Source organism: Tetrapisispora phaffii, chromosome 15 (genome assembly GCF_000236905.1).
Source record: "Tetrapisispora phaffii CBS 4417 chromosome 15, complete genome".
Lineage (NCBI taxonomy): Eukaryota > Fungi > Ascomycota > Saccharomycetes > Saccharomycetales > Saccharomycetaceae > Tetrapisispora > Tetrapisispora phaffii.
The window spans coordinates 26,212-40,737 of NC_016534.1; the positions used below are offsets into that span (position 1 = coordinate 26,212).

General features: G+C 32.6%; 7 protein-coding genes and 1 non-coding gene across 8 annotated transcripts; 4 read left to right on the top strand and 4 right to left on the bottom strand.

The window, feature by feature from the left end:
• Positions 1–204: 204 nt before the first annotated feature.
• On the top strand, positions 205–3,543 carry LOS1 (Ran GTPase-binding protein LOS1; the record flags this gene model as incomplete). Its single annotated transcript, XM_003688380.1, has 1 exon — positions 205–3,543. The coding sequence occupies one exon, from the start codon at positions 205–207 to the stop codon at positions 3,541–3,543; it is 3,339 nt and encodes a 1,112-aa protein (XP_003688428.1).
• Positions 3,544–4,338: 795 nt separating this feature from the next.
• On the top strand, positions 4,339–6,213 carry EAP1 (Eap1p; the record flags this gene model as incomplete). Its single annotated transcript, XM_003688381.1, has 1 exon — positions 4,339–6,213. One exon carries the CDS (start codon positions 4,339–4,341, stop codon positions 6,211–6,213), a length of 1,875 nt encoding a protein of 624 aa, XP_003688429.1.
• A 304-nt stretch (positions 6,214–6,517) lies between these two features.
• Positions 6,518–7,576, bottom strand: RFC2 (replication factor C subunit 2; the record flags this gene model as incomplete). The annotated part of the gene is made up of 1 exon (XM_003688382.1): positions 6,518–7,576. The coding sequence occupies one exon, from the start codon at positions 7,574–7,576 to the stop codon at positions 6,518–6,520; it is 1,059 nt and encodes a 352-aa protein (XP_003688430.1).
• Positions 7,577–8,096: 520 nt separating this feature from the next.
• YAE1 (Yae1p) lies at positions 8,097–8,558 on the top strand (the record flags this gene model as incomplete). Its single annotated transcript, XM_003688383.1, has 1 exon — positions 8,097–8,558. One exon carries the CDS (start codon positions 8,097–8,099, stop codon positions 8,556–8,558), a length of 462 nt encoding a protein of 153 aa, XP_003688431.1.
• Positions 8,559–9,089: 531 nt separating this feature from the next.
• Positions 9,090–9,163, bottom strand: TPHA0Otrna5N. The gene has a single exon. It is a non-coding gene; the product is annotated as a tRNA-Asn (tRNA).
• Positions 9,164–10,936: 1,773 nt separating this feature from the next.
• TPHA0O00260 (uncharacterized protein) lies at positions 10,937–11,695 on the top strand (the record flags this gene model as incomplete). Its single annotated transcript, XM_003688384.1, has 1 exon — positions 10,937–11,695. The coding sequence occupies one exon, from the start codon at positions 10,937–10,939 to the stop codon at positions 11,693–11,695; it is 759 nt and encodes a 252-aa protein (XP_003688432.1).
• Positions 11,696–11,874: 179 nt separating this feature from the next.
• MRPL32 (mitochondrial 54S ribosomal protein bL32m) lies at positions 11,875–12,489 on the bottom strand (the record flags this gene model as incomplete). Its single annotated transcript, XM_003688385.1, has 1 exon — positions 11,875–12,489. The coding sequence occupies one exon, from the start codon at positions 12,487–12,489 to the stop codon at positions 11,875–11,877; it is 615 nt and encodes a 204-aa protein (XP_003688433.1).
• A 634-nt stretch (positions 12,490–13,123) lies between these two features.
• On the bottom strand, positions 13,124–14,299 carry TPHA0O00280 (uncharacterized protein; the record flags this gene model as incomplete). Its single annotated transcript, XM_003688386.1, has 1 exon — positions 13,124–14,299. The coding sequence occupies one exon, from the start codon at positions 14,297–14,299 to the stop codon at positions 13,124–13,126; it is 1,176 nt and encodes a 391-aa protein (XP_003688434.1).
• Between the last annotated feature and the right edge of the window lie 227 nt (positions 14,300–14,526).

The following is a 14,526-nucleotide window of genomic DNA, read 5'->3' on the forward strand; positions in this document are numbered from 1 at the left end:
TCGATCCAGTTGGTTTTACAGGCAAGAAAGGTGCTAATTCATTAAGTGGGTTCAATTGCCATTGGAGAGTTTTTATTGTGTTGCCCTATTTAATTGGAACTGAGAGAGCGAGAGAATAGGAGGTTGTTTGTAGTGAGCAGAATATAACTGTAGATAGATATACAGCGAGCGAGAGCGATAGAGATAGAGACAGCGAGAGTTCAAATGTTGAATAGAATTAAAGAGGTCGTGGTGATTGCAAACAATCCAGCCACAGATGCACTCACGAAGAAACAGGCGCTCGATTACTTGGAGTCCTTGAAGAACGATGCAGGGTCTGTAGAGGTCCTGGCATCCTTGCTTGTCGACAACAGTTTGGACGATCTGACACTGTTCGTGATCTTGCAACTGATCGGCGATATGATCGGCACTACTATAACAAATGTAAACAATATGAACGAAATTGTACTCATTAAGGGCTCTGTGATCAGTTTGCTTCGAAGAATTATCGAGAACAACCTGGCAAACCCAGAATATATCAGGAATAAAATTTCCGAACTAGTAACAAAAATTTTCTATTTCACTTACGGTGACGTGAATAATAACGTTTGGTCATCATTTTTCAACGATATCATTCCAATTCTGTGCATCGATGCATTGTTAACGAGCAATATAGAGACGATTATGAACAATCAAGTTTCTTTCAGTGAAGTAGGCTACGATTTTTTCACTAGAATTTGCATTTCAATTAATTCGGAAATCGCAGACCAGACTTTCCTTAGATCAAAGGAAGTACAAGTCATAAACAACCATTTGAAGGATTATATGAGAATCACGGATGTCAATACAATGACCTTGATATGGTACAACGGTTTACTCCATTTCAAAAATAAAATTGCTTTGGAAGGCCAGCATGTGAAGACAAATGCATCGAAATTAGCTAATTTAACTTTGGCTTGTATCGGTAACTATATATCATGGATCAACGTTACTTTAATTGTGAATCAAAATTATATCGACGTGATTTACAGTTTCATGGATTATAATACTACAAAAATTGCATGTTCTCAATGTTTAATCGAGATTATCTCAAAAAAAATGAAACCTTTGGAGAAATTACAGTTGTTGAATATGTTGAACTTAACAGAAAAATTAATTACAAACAAAGAGAAAAATTTCACCGATAATGAAGATTTGGAAATAATTGAACAGTTAGCAAAATTAACGTCTTGTGTGGGTCTCGAGTACTCAATAATATTGGAACAATGTAACGAAAATAACAGTAATAATAATAATAATAGCAGCAGTAATAATAGTAATAACAATAATGGATTGAGTACAACAGATGCTGACCAAAATTTAGACCAAATTGCTGTTACTGCAGATCAGCAAATCTTAACAGAAGTGGCTCCGTTAGTATTAAAATTCTTCATACATGAATATGATTCTGTGACAGAACAATGCTTTGATTTCATTTCTCAATATTTGAATTTTTTGAAAAAAATATTTGCTATTGGTGGTAAACCAGGCACTGCAATCTCTATAAACTCTAAGAAACAACCATTGGATCAAGAACATTCTAGCTTCTTGGTATCTTTAATTAATGGTATCTTTAAAAAAATGAAAATTGATAGTGATACAGTCGACGTCGATGACGACTCGATTCAAGAATTTAATGATACAATTAGGTCCAAACTAAAGAACTTTCAAGACGTTATAGCGATAATCAACCCAAATTTATATTTAGAACAAATTTCTAACAATATCACTGCATGTCTATCGGCTAAGTACTGGCCAGATATGGAATTAGCAATTTTCCAAATGCATAATTTGAGTGAATCTATCCGTAATAATCTATTCGGTTTAAATAAATCTGATATATCCACCTCACCAGCTACTGCTGTGATGGGTAAATTTTTGCATATCTTATTAACGAGTTCAAATTTATTTTCAATAGATAATCGATACGTTCAGATACTATTTTTTGAGTTGGTTGTCAGACATTACACATTTTTGACCCCAGAGATTAGGGATGAATTATCTCTACTTAACATATTCTGTAGTGAATTTGGTATGTTCAATAGAGTGGAGAAAGTAAGGGTTAGAGTATGGTACTTATTTACCAGGTTTATTAAAACAACCAAACCTAAATTATCGACAGTGGTGTTGACTCAGATTGTAAGCAAAATTTCACCTCTTTTGGTCATCGAACCTGTACAATTAAATGCAAATGGCTCTGAAGATCTAAATAATGTTACCTTTGACAACCAATTGTATATATTTGAAGGGGTTGGTCTACTAATTGGTGCAAATTCCGATTACAACTACGATATTCTAGACCAAGTTTTGACTCCATTATTTACTGAGTTAGAAAAATGTATTTCAACTCAATCACAGACACTAAATCAACAAAACCAACATGTGATATTACAATCACATCATATATTGATGGCAGTCGGTACTATTGCTAGAGGTACTCACATTGGTTTAGTGCCAGAAAATCAAGTGAACAATGCATTAGTTAATGAAAAATATATTCACAAATCATTAATTGAAAAGTTTTCCAACATTGCAGAAGTGGTACTTGTAACATTTTCCTATTTTAATAAGCATGAGACCATTCGAGATGCATCTAGATTTACCTTTGCAAGATTGATTCCAATCTTAAATAATGGCATTGTATCTTATGCAAACAAACTTATATATTTATTCTTGGAGTCTGAGCTAAAAGTGATCGAATTGAATGATTTTTTAGGATTCCTTGGTCAAATGTTGCATACTTTTCATCAAGACGAAAGCTTCTATAAATTATTTGACGAGTTATTGACCATTATTATTGAAAAAATTCATATCCTATTAGATCAACTTGATACTGAAAATAATGATGGTTATAATTTAACTTCAGCATCCAACTCAGGTGCCAAGGATAGCAATATGAGCGGTAAGACTGTTGTTGTGACGGATTCTTTCAGGGATAGAATCCTATTGAAAAAAGCATATTATACTTTTTTACAAACTTTAGTTACTAATAATGTTACATCACTATTACTAACACAAAGAAATAGAAGTGTTTTACCGACAATTTTGACAGATCTATTAGAGTACAGTCCTCAAGAAATTCAAGAAACTTATATTATGAAGTTAGCGTTAAGTGTTATACATAACTTTATAAAATGTTTTGGCTCTGGTGCTTGTACAGATAATTTAGATCGCCATGCAAACGAAGTTGGGAAATTAGACGGTTTAAACGAGTTTTTCATCACTAAAACCATCCCACTTATGTTTGAGATTCCATTTAAACCTGAATACAAGTTTGATATAAAAGATGGTAGCTGTAGAGTAATGGCATGTGATATATCAAGAATTTTGAAAGAACTATGTATACAAAGTGGTGGGCAAGATATAACTTCAAATCCTGCATTAAAATATTTAACTGAAATTTATTTCCCACAAATTCAATTACCGTCTGAAATTTCATTAGAACTTATTCAAGCATTGGTGAATCAAGATATGAAACCATTTGAAAAATATTTTGTTAGTCTAATTACCAGATTAACTACATGAAGTTATTAAAAAAAGAATTAACTTGGAAAAAAAGGAAAAAAGGGTCTTATTGTTGCGAATACAAATACACATTTGCTTTCAAGTAACCAGCATATACGTAACTTATTGTCTTTTCTTATGTATGTGTGCTCACACATACATAAGAAAAGACAATAAGTTACTGTTTAAATAGTCAAAAAAACAATAAAAAAATACAAAAAAGTAACCCAAGAATAAGACAACCCTATAAAAACATTTAGTGAACAGTGCTGTTATAGAATAAAGCATTTAATAGCAATAGCATTAAACTAATTTGTAACTACTCTAACATAATATATATTTATTTCAACAGCTTTTGCATATATGTCTATGTAATCCCGAGAGACAAATAACAGAAACTAATAGAACAATTATAGTGTTGCATTGTAGTATCGAACTGTCCTTGTCAACTGCTCGTCGTTGTTCTTTACTGTCACTTGAAGATGTGTCGCCGTTTCGTCGTCCAGACAAACCCTCATCACGCACCACGAACACAATCTTCCGGGTCGCAATTCCCAAAAAAAATATTTTTAAAAAATGGGAAAGATCGACAAAGGAATATATAAACTATTTACCACTTTTATATTTAATATAAATACCGTTTTGATGACTGAAGCAGTTCAACTAACAATTCTTTAAGCTGCTGAGTCAAACAATTGAATATCAACTAGTCTTGCAATACTTGAACAAAGAGGGAATTAAGTAACCAGCAACAAGAACAAAAAAAGAACAAGAACAATTTATTAGGTAACAATGGAATTGAATGATCCTTCTATTATGAACGTCGTCCAGGATGAAAGTATGTTGCAATCTCCTAATGGAAGTACTCAAATTTCCAGCGATGAGTTAAGCAAATTTTTTCAAGATATTAAGAAAAGATCAGAAAATAGAGTACAAGGCTCGTTTAATAATAATGTCGCCGAGGTCACTGATGTTAAACAGACCGCTAATGTAAATAAAGATAAAGTGGTGGTCATGAACGATGTTCTGAGTAAATTGCCACCATATACTGCAGACTACAAAGTGGATCCTTCCATGAGCGCAAAAGAATTTACATACAGTATTAATGAACTTTTATTTATTAAAGAAATTATTCCAGAAAGTTATTATGAAGAGATTGAAGCTATGCTTCCAAAGAAGAAATTCTGGAGACTCACTGGTAGATTTGAAAACGGTCAACACAATAATAGTAGTAGTAACAATGTCAATAATAATAATGGTAATAGTAATAACTACAATAACAAGAATAATAGTAAAAATATGAGAAATTCAAATAGTAATAGTAACAGTAATAGTACTAATAATTCAATTACATCTGCATCAGGGGAAGGTCACTCTTATGCAAGAAGAAATAGTAAAGGTAAAGTAAGAGGGACGAACCAAAATAAAAAAATGTCCAAATACGATAAAACTGATAGATACGTGGAAGAAAATGACATTAAAGTTAAAAATAATGCATTAATGGAACTAGAAGCCGAATTCCAACCTACTGGCAATTCTATGGCAGATTTTGAAGCATGGAGGGCCAAGATGAAGGAGTTGGATAACAAAAAGAAAGGTATATTAAATAGTTCAGAGATATCAAAACGAGATAACGCCTCTTCGGATTCTCCAAAATCGATTGGTTCGAGCTCCATTTCTAATTTCCTTAAAATGTCTGCAACTTCTAAAAATTCAGAATCTACTTCACTAGATGATTCTGAGAATGCTGTTTCAGTTTCCGAAAATAATTTAAATGTTGCAAATAAAAATGAGACTACAGCTAGTGTTTCTTCAAGATTTTCCGGTTTCTTCACTTCTACTCCATCAAATTCTATAAGTACTGAACAGAAAACCACAGTAGAAGCAATTTCTGCTAATTCTACAACAAAAAATATTGATAGAGATTCAAAATTGATGTCCTTCTTCAAGAATAATGGAATTCAAGGAGCTTCTGATAATGGTAATGTTGCCAGAGGCCGAGGGAAAGAAAATGTTCAAGCTCCTATGAGGGCCGCGCAAGACTTGAATCAGCCACAACAACAACAACAACAACAACAACAACAACAACAACAACAACAACAGCAGCAGCAGCAGCAGCAGCATCATAGATTACCGGGCCAAGCTCCAACCTCAGTTCAAATGCCACCCATGAATAACCAAATGAATCATATGCAGAGATTACCAATACATTCTCAAAATCCAACTGATAACTCTAACTTCTTCCAAGGCTTGTTGAATAAGGGTAAATCAGGAGAACAAATAAATATCCCACCTGGAATGAGAATGCCAAATGGTCCAAACGTTCCTCAACAAATGCCTATAAATGGTCCTATTTCCGGATATCCAGTAGGCATGCCACCTCCACATATGATGCCACCGCCTGGTTTTTCTATGTACCAGGGACAACCACCTAATATGCCAAATAATAATAACGCTATAACTGGAGATAATAAACGAACAGGTAAAAGGCCTCAAGCTGGACTTCCACAACAGTTTATCAATGGACCAGCCCCCCCAAATTTTCCACCTAACATGCCATTTCCGCCTAACATGATGCAAGGTAATGTAAACCACTTTTATCCTCCGATGCCTCAGCAGCAGAAACCTCGTATGAACAACATGAACAGTTTTATGACTCAAACTGGACCAACTGGCAATTTACAAAAATGAGATCATAATTTACGTACATAATACATTGAACGACAATGTTAACATGATCCACTTTTTGTGCATTGGCATATACTGATAACATAGAATTTTGAGTGTATATTTTTTGCATAGTTTCCTTTTTTTAGCAAGATTTCATGGCGTCCACATAAATATATTAATAAATTTTATGTAATCATTTTATAAATATTAATATGAAATGTTTTAAAATTATAAAATTTGTAAACAAAAAAAATGCAATTATTATTCGATATAAATCTCATCTACAATGTTCAGTATTATACAACAATTTTCTATTAAAATTATTTTATTCAATCAATGAAATTTTCACCAATACGTTGAGTAATTGTATATGTTCATTTGTACCATTTAACAATTTAGAATCTGCATTAAATAGTATCCATGAAACACTATTCTTAAATTGTGTGCTATAGTTATCACTAGTTATATAATGATCATGAAGCTGATCGACAACAGCAGCACCAGACCAACCATTTTTGATAAAGGTTCTTGTAAAAGCTGTAATAGCGTCTACATCTTTTGATTCGATGATTTTTAATATCTGATTGATTATAGATTCAGGGACAACACCAGCCAGCTCCTCAACTTTTTTGATAGTAATCATATCTGATTTGTTGAAAGTACTTGATTTTGAAACTGATTGCAACAAAGTAATTGCCCTTCTTAGATCACCTGCTGAAATTTGTAATATTTTTTCCAATGTACCTTCCTCATATTTAGTTGATTCCTGAGTGGCCACATATTTCAAACGATCCAAAGCATTCGTTTCATCTAATGCTTTGAATCTAAACTTGGAACACCTTGACGCAAGTGGATCAATTATTCTTGTGACGTAGTTACATATCAGACAGAATCTAGTAACTGTAGAATAAGTTTCCATTGTTCTACGTAAAGCAGATTGCGCATCCGCAGTCATTGAATCAGCTTCGTCTAGGATAATAATCTTGTATGGAGGGCAAGGATAATTTTCTAAATCATCTTTTGACGGTTTCGAAACAGTCAAACGAGCAAAATTTTTAACTTTCTCTCTTACAATTGAAATACCACGCTCATCGGAAGCATTTAACTCTAACACTCTAGATTTTACCAGTTGAGGACCAAATAACTCTTTTGTTAAAGCTAGAATAGTAGAAGTTTTACCAGTACCTGGAGGACCATAAAACAACATATGTGGTAGATTTGCAGAGCCAAGTGTACGTTTTAAAACAGCCACTGCATGATCTTGGGCTGCTACGTCGTCTAAATTTCTAGGTCTGTATTTCTCCACCCAAGGTTTGTTATTATCTAGATCACCTTCTGGTTGGATCTTACGTTTCTTAGTAGCATTACCAAACCCTGTAATCATCTTCTAAAGAGTTTCGATTTTTTTTTTCGTTGTGTTTTGAGGTGTTTTAAAACTGTATAGAGTATGGATTAAGTACTGATTAAACAATTCCAATCTTTAACTGACTTTATGATAGCAATGTATAATTCAATGATCATGCAGGAACAACGTGAAGCTGAACCACTACTTCCATTTGTTTTACGCGTACTCATGTCATTGTTATATAAATTAATTATTTAACAAGATTTTAGTTTTTTGAAATTTCGATGCCACCAGCACCAAATGTAGCGTAATGAGAAAACTAATAGACCACCGCAAATAACGACTCAATAAACCTTTACGAATTCTAACTATTCTTATAATTTGGTGATGACTTAGTAATATCGATTGTTTAGTTTTAATTACCGTAAAGCTTGAATTCTTTAATATAAATGATTATATTTATTATTGTATTTTTTAGAGCTTTTTATTAAATTTGTTTTAGGCTTGAAAGAGGTATTAGGCAAGAGAATAATACTCGTATTGCATCGTGGTTTGAAGAATGAAGGTCCATGATAATAATTTAGATGACGTTTGGGGCTCTGACAACAGTGAAGACGATAACCAACATCAGTATGACATTTCTAAGTTGAAAACCATTCATAACGATAGAGGCTATTTGGATGGTATCACTAGTTCGAAAGAGACCAATTTGCAAGATGGGTTCAATGCTGGGTTTCCAAATGGGTCGAATCTTGGATATAGAGTCGGTAAGATATTAGGAACTCTGCAGAGCTTGAGCTACATATTGAATAATCAAGAGACCTCAGGAAAGGAAAGTGGATTCAGTCAAAGTGTACGACAGGATCTTGTTGATGCTCAGCAAGAATTAAAAATCAATAAAGTCCTAATAAAATCTTTATTTGATAATAACTTAGACTTGACTGAGAATAGCCACGATATTTTAGAGAAGTGGGAATCTAAAATCAAAACCTACACAAAATATTACAATATAGATTTCTAAAATGTTTTTGAAATAATATATATGTCAGAAAACCCATGTTAATGTGTTTCCAAGCAGTTGAACTACTGTTGATCGGATATAAAATATATATTTGCAACAAGAATGAACGTTGAATGTTCTTGAAACATTCATTGAGCGATATAATACAGGCATCACATGAAGCCACATAATAATTCAAAATTCATACACGACTTGAAGGAACTGGGCTGGTGAATACTTTGATTGCGAACCAGAATCTTTACATATATAGAAAGGAGACTTATTCACGTGAGGTCATGTTGTATGTACTATAGTGACTATATATATATGAGAACCTCAATCAGTTTACACAACCAAATAGATGGACGCTGCTACTTTGTGGTAATAGTGTCGAGTCAAAGCGTTAATTCTTTATAGTAAGTTGTTAATCATTTTATAGATAGATGGCTACTATTGTCACAATTGAAGAAACTATAGTTTTATGAGTGTTAATATTGTTATTTAGCATCATTTCTACTAAATGTGACATGGCTATTGGGGACAAAAAATTAACGACCCCACTGAGGATTGAACTCAGGATCTTGCGATTAACAGTCGCACGCCTTAACCAGCTTGGCCATGGAGTCGTAAGGGGATACGGTTCGTCTGAAACCTTCGCTATTAAGTTTAACTAATTCAGGATTTATTTTATGGCAATAACAGAATAAGATGGATTTAGTCATTTAGAATATGTAGTCTGCGGTAAGACCATAAAGGGATACATTGGTCCAGCCAGACGCGCTTCTACCAGATTACAGTAATGTACCGATACTTGGCTACATCAGAGTAACAAGGCAACTAACCTCAAGCCCATATTATAATAGGATTTGTTATGAAATATAACTCTAGAATACATGCAACATTGAATAAACACTGAGAAATTAACTACTTAAACGAGTATTCTATAGATTATTGTGCTTTGGGTTAGTAGTAAATTACTGTTTTATAGGTAACAAAGTATATCATACGCATATTAGTTTATAGACACTTTTACTGAGTCAATCAATATTCATAAAAATGTTTAGCAGGAATGTTTAGTGAAATGACTGAGTTTATTCGAGAGCAAGGACAATAGCTCCATTCCAGCCTTTGGATCCCATTTGTCCATACATTACATTCAGTGTCTAGTATAAACTTAAATGATCGTCAATCTCTTATTAAGACAACTTCATTACGACAAAAAGCATACAACTAGTCAATACTGAACGATCCCTTACTGTTGTTGCAATATTATATCGTCGTTAACAGTTCAAGGACCATTTTACAAGAACAGTTATTAACCAATATATAAATATATGCTTAAAAATGGGGGGTATCGGGAGAAACCAAGATAGCTTTCCCATACGGTTCAAACCATTAAGAAGCCAAAACGAAAAAACATCACGCCCAATGAACGTCAATGGCATGTGTGCATGTCCGAGTGGTTCAAAGAAGGAGCAGACACACCCATACATACAAGACGTCACCTCCTCCTCCTCATATATGACTTACACCTATTACATTAATCAGATAGCCAACAACTCATGTAACACTACATGCCTTTAAAATTAAGTTTGTTACCAAAGATTACCAACAACTTTGCTAAAACAGTTGCTCACCTTTTAATAATTTGTTACTAAAACAAATATACAGTGTGTGTGTGTGTGTGTGTTTGTATCTCTGCGAACACACTACCACGTTACATCAAAACAAGACAACAAAAGGCTATCGAACGAAACAGACACACAGAAGACGAACGAACACCGTCATTTTGAAAACCGTTATCGCAAAGTCTTCTTCGATGTCGTTGATATTGGAAAATTTTGCAACAACAAGTGTAAGAGGGTGGAAGAGTAAGAGTAATTGCAAGATGGCAAGGACAAGGAGGAGGACAGCACTCTGATGAATGTTGTGTTGTGTTGTGGTGTCTGCAGTGAACGGTTTATATTTTAACTTTCTTTGTGAAGGACAACAAAACAAGAGCGATCTCGTGCAGAAGGCAGTGGTGGGCAGTTCATGATGGCCATTGAAACTGTATATAGATGATTGTGTTCAATCACTTCCGTATTATTACTTTCTTCTAACCCACTCCATACATATTTGTTGATATTTACTCCATTCGGTTATTGGAATTCTTTTTACTAAAAATTTATTAATGCTTCCATTTTAAAAGGTGTTCTTCCCCGTCATTAGAATTCATGATGTTCCAATGTCTTCTCCTTGGCAATTGTATGTGTTTGTATATAAGGGTATGTAATATATAAAAGGGGGTTTCTATTCGTATCCTTCTTCTTGATTTCCAATTCTATCTTGTAGCAAAATCATTACGTAAAACTTGCAACCAACAATAACACAATCTTTCAAATTAGTGAAAAATTACAATGACAAAAATCGCTATTATTACTTACTCAACTTATGGTCATGTTGATACTTTAGCTAAAGAAATTCAAAAAAGTATTCAAGATGCTTCAAAAGGTTTCAACGACGATGTCGTGGACTTATTCAGATTAGAAGAAACCTTGAGTGATGATGTTTTACAAGCTATGCATGCTCCAGAAAAAGATGCCTCAGTTCCAGTTATTAAAGTAGAAGATTTAATTAATTATGATGCTTTCGTATTCGGTATTCCAACGAGATTCGGTTCTGCTCCAGCTCAATGGTTACATTTCTGGGATCAAACAAGTTCTTTATGGGCTCAAGGTCAATTATACGGTAAAATGGCATCTTTTTTCCTCAGTAGTGGTACTTATGGTGGAGGCTTAGAGAGTACTGTCAGAAACACTTTATCCTATTTGGTTCACCACGGTATCATTTATGTTCCATTAGGTTACAAAAATGCTTTTGCCGAACTATCAAATACTGAAGAAGTTCATGGTGGTACTCCATGGGGTGCAACTACTTTAGCTGATACAGATGGTTCTAGACAACCAAGTGATTTGGAATTAAGAATTGCCAATATTCAAGGTAAGACTTTCTACGAGACTGTTAAAAGATTTGCTGGTGAAAGTACTGAAGTACAAAAGAAAGAGAAGAAAACTAAGATTACTGCTCTACAAACTGTAGAAAAGCAAGCTAAAAAGAAAGAAGAAAAAAAAGAAGAAAGCAAAAACTTTTTGACTGCCTGTTGTACTTTAATGTAATTATATAGACAACCCAAATAATAATAATAAAAATATAATGTACAATATGATATGATTAATTTTTATTCTAACGAAAATATTTTCAATTCATTTTACATTTTTACAGAATGGAGGTTAAAACACTATTCAATTATTTACATGTTATATATACTTATTAAAATTATGGAATTTTATTTATTTTACTTCTCTTCGACAGGTAGAGATCTGATTTTGCGTTTCAAATAACTATCTTTATCCTTTAATTTTTTGACATATTCCGTATCTTTCTTACCAGGATATAAAACTCTTAAATCAATCGCACTCAAATCTTGTTCTTGCAATGGAATTTCAGGCGTACCCTTCTTATCATTGATAGTATGCTTTTTCCAAATATGATGGATTTCATCAACACAAAATGTACATAATGTATTGGCTAACTTATAATGGCCACAAGATGGACATTTCGTTAAATTGTTCTTCAATTTTAATTGCTTCGAACCTGGAGCGTATAATCTTTGTCTCTTCTTTTGATGAGACACCTTCTTCTTCGGTACTGCAAGAAGAAATCCATTATTATTCTTAAATATATCCCAAATATTACCTTCATTATCATTATCAATTGAGCCTAGTTCTTTATCAATTGAGCCTAGTTCTTTATCAATTGAATTTAAACCAGCTGGCGCTAATGCAAGACCACTGGAATTGAAAGCATCATTAACATTTAAGAAACTGTTCCTCAATAAACGGGATATTGAATTAACTTCTGTATTCAATGTGCTCTTTCTTAGAATATTGGAAATTGCCTGGAAGACCATTATGAACAATAGCCTGCTTGGTTAACAGTACTATTTTTTCTTTCCTATACAATATCATCATAATTAGAAGAAAATCAAGTAGATTTTAAATTTATATATAAATAATATAGATACATGTCTACCATTTAAAGGTAACTTAAATCTATTAATGCAATTCTATCTTAAGACAACAGTGTTGAACAAAACACTTCAGATTTTCAATCTCATTGAGATCCCAACCAAACGCACGAAATAATGCAATAAGATTTGTAAAAATCTAAAATGCGGGTAACCTTTCAAAGCATCAATAATAATATATTTCAACACAGTAATTAGTTTCGGATATCAACTATTTTAGTATTTTATAATATATTAACTAAAGTTTATATATTGTATACTCAAAATATTATTAAAATATAAGAAGATTTAAATAATTTCTCAAAATTTAAATTAATTATATTAGTTCATTCATTTTATTTTAATATTTTATTTCTTTTATAATTAATTTTTAATCACTTTCCCGAAAATAGATTCTAGTTTTGGTTCGTTCATTATAGCACGCAGTAATTTTTGTCGCAAAGATTTTATTGTCATATGTTAATGTCGACTGTTATTTATTAAACGGCTTATAAAGTTACCATATATAATTCATTATCTAATCTTCTTCTTCTTCTTGTTCATCATCATATAAACCCTCATCTAGATCACTAATAGGATATCTCAGAATACAAGCGACACCTGTCAATTGAGCTAATTCCTCACCAGTGGAGTGGAAGACACTAACTACTTGAACTGAACCTCCTGCATCTTCTATATCTTCAATTAACTTTATATATAGCATACGCTTACTAACATCATCAGAACGTAATAATGAATCCGTTATTAATAAAACATCAACAGCACCCAGTTCGGAGGCTTTCAAAACTTCTTTCTCTCCGTACCACGCCTTCATGTCATCGTCGTTCAGATGCAATAAGAACTCATCCATTATCATTGCTTGTTTTGAATACTTTGTGTCACTTAATTTGGATGAATAATTTGGATTTTTTAATACTTCTGATATACCTTGTAGATAACCAGTTGAACTATGAGCTACTAAAAATATATTTTGATTTTCTACTATTGGGGTATAATCATCTTCTGCTGCATACTTAATGACCTTTTCTAGCAATGTCTTGGCATAAAATGCAGGCGAACATAGAATAACTAAATTTAATTTATTAAAGTCAAAATTCTTTTTCATGGCTTCGTAAGTAGCTTTGTAAAATTTTTCTGTCTTTTCATCAAACTTCATGGTATCAGTATCTCTTTTCTTCTTTGGTAGAGAATATTCAATTTTTTGTTTCAATATAGTTGATGATTCAGTTAAAAGACAAACATGTGATACACCTTCTTGTAAAACCACAGCAGCAGTATCTGCTTTACCTTCGACATTACATGCCTCTTCAACAAGTTTTCTTTCATAGCTATTAAAATCATCTTTGATGATTGTTAATGACTGTTGATAGACGACATTGAAACTGAAATATTTTCCTATCGATACATTTTGGTTTGCCCTTCCAGTTTCATCAGGTACAGTAATACCTTTATATCTTAAAGATTCACTATGCATATCGAATTCATTAGAAATTATTTGTAACTTCAATTTCATGATTTCAGAAATTTTTTTTCTTCCATCTTCTTTAGAGGATACCATTTTTCTACAGAAAACTTCATCATCGTTCTTAATAATTTGGTATAAAATGAATAAATCTTCTTTGTCTTCTGGAAGCACTGTCAAGCTCACCTCTGTTGAGGTACCTGATGCTTCACTTAAATTGATTAATTTCATTTTTAATTAACTTAGATCTCTCTATTGCCAGTTTCTGACAAACAATCTTAGTTATAAATGTATAAAATACTAAAACCAAACTACCATTTTATTTGTTTAATTTTTGCATTTTTTATATTAAATATATAATCTGACATAATGGTATTTCATCAAAAATTTTAATGCGAGAAAATATACTGACTCTAACGCATATAACATCATAAAAGTAAAATAAAAATATAATTAGT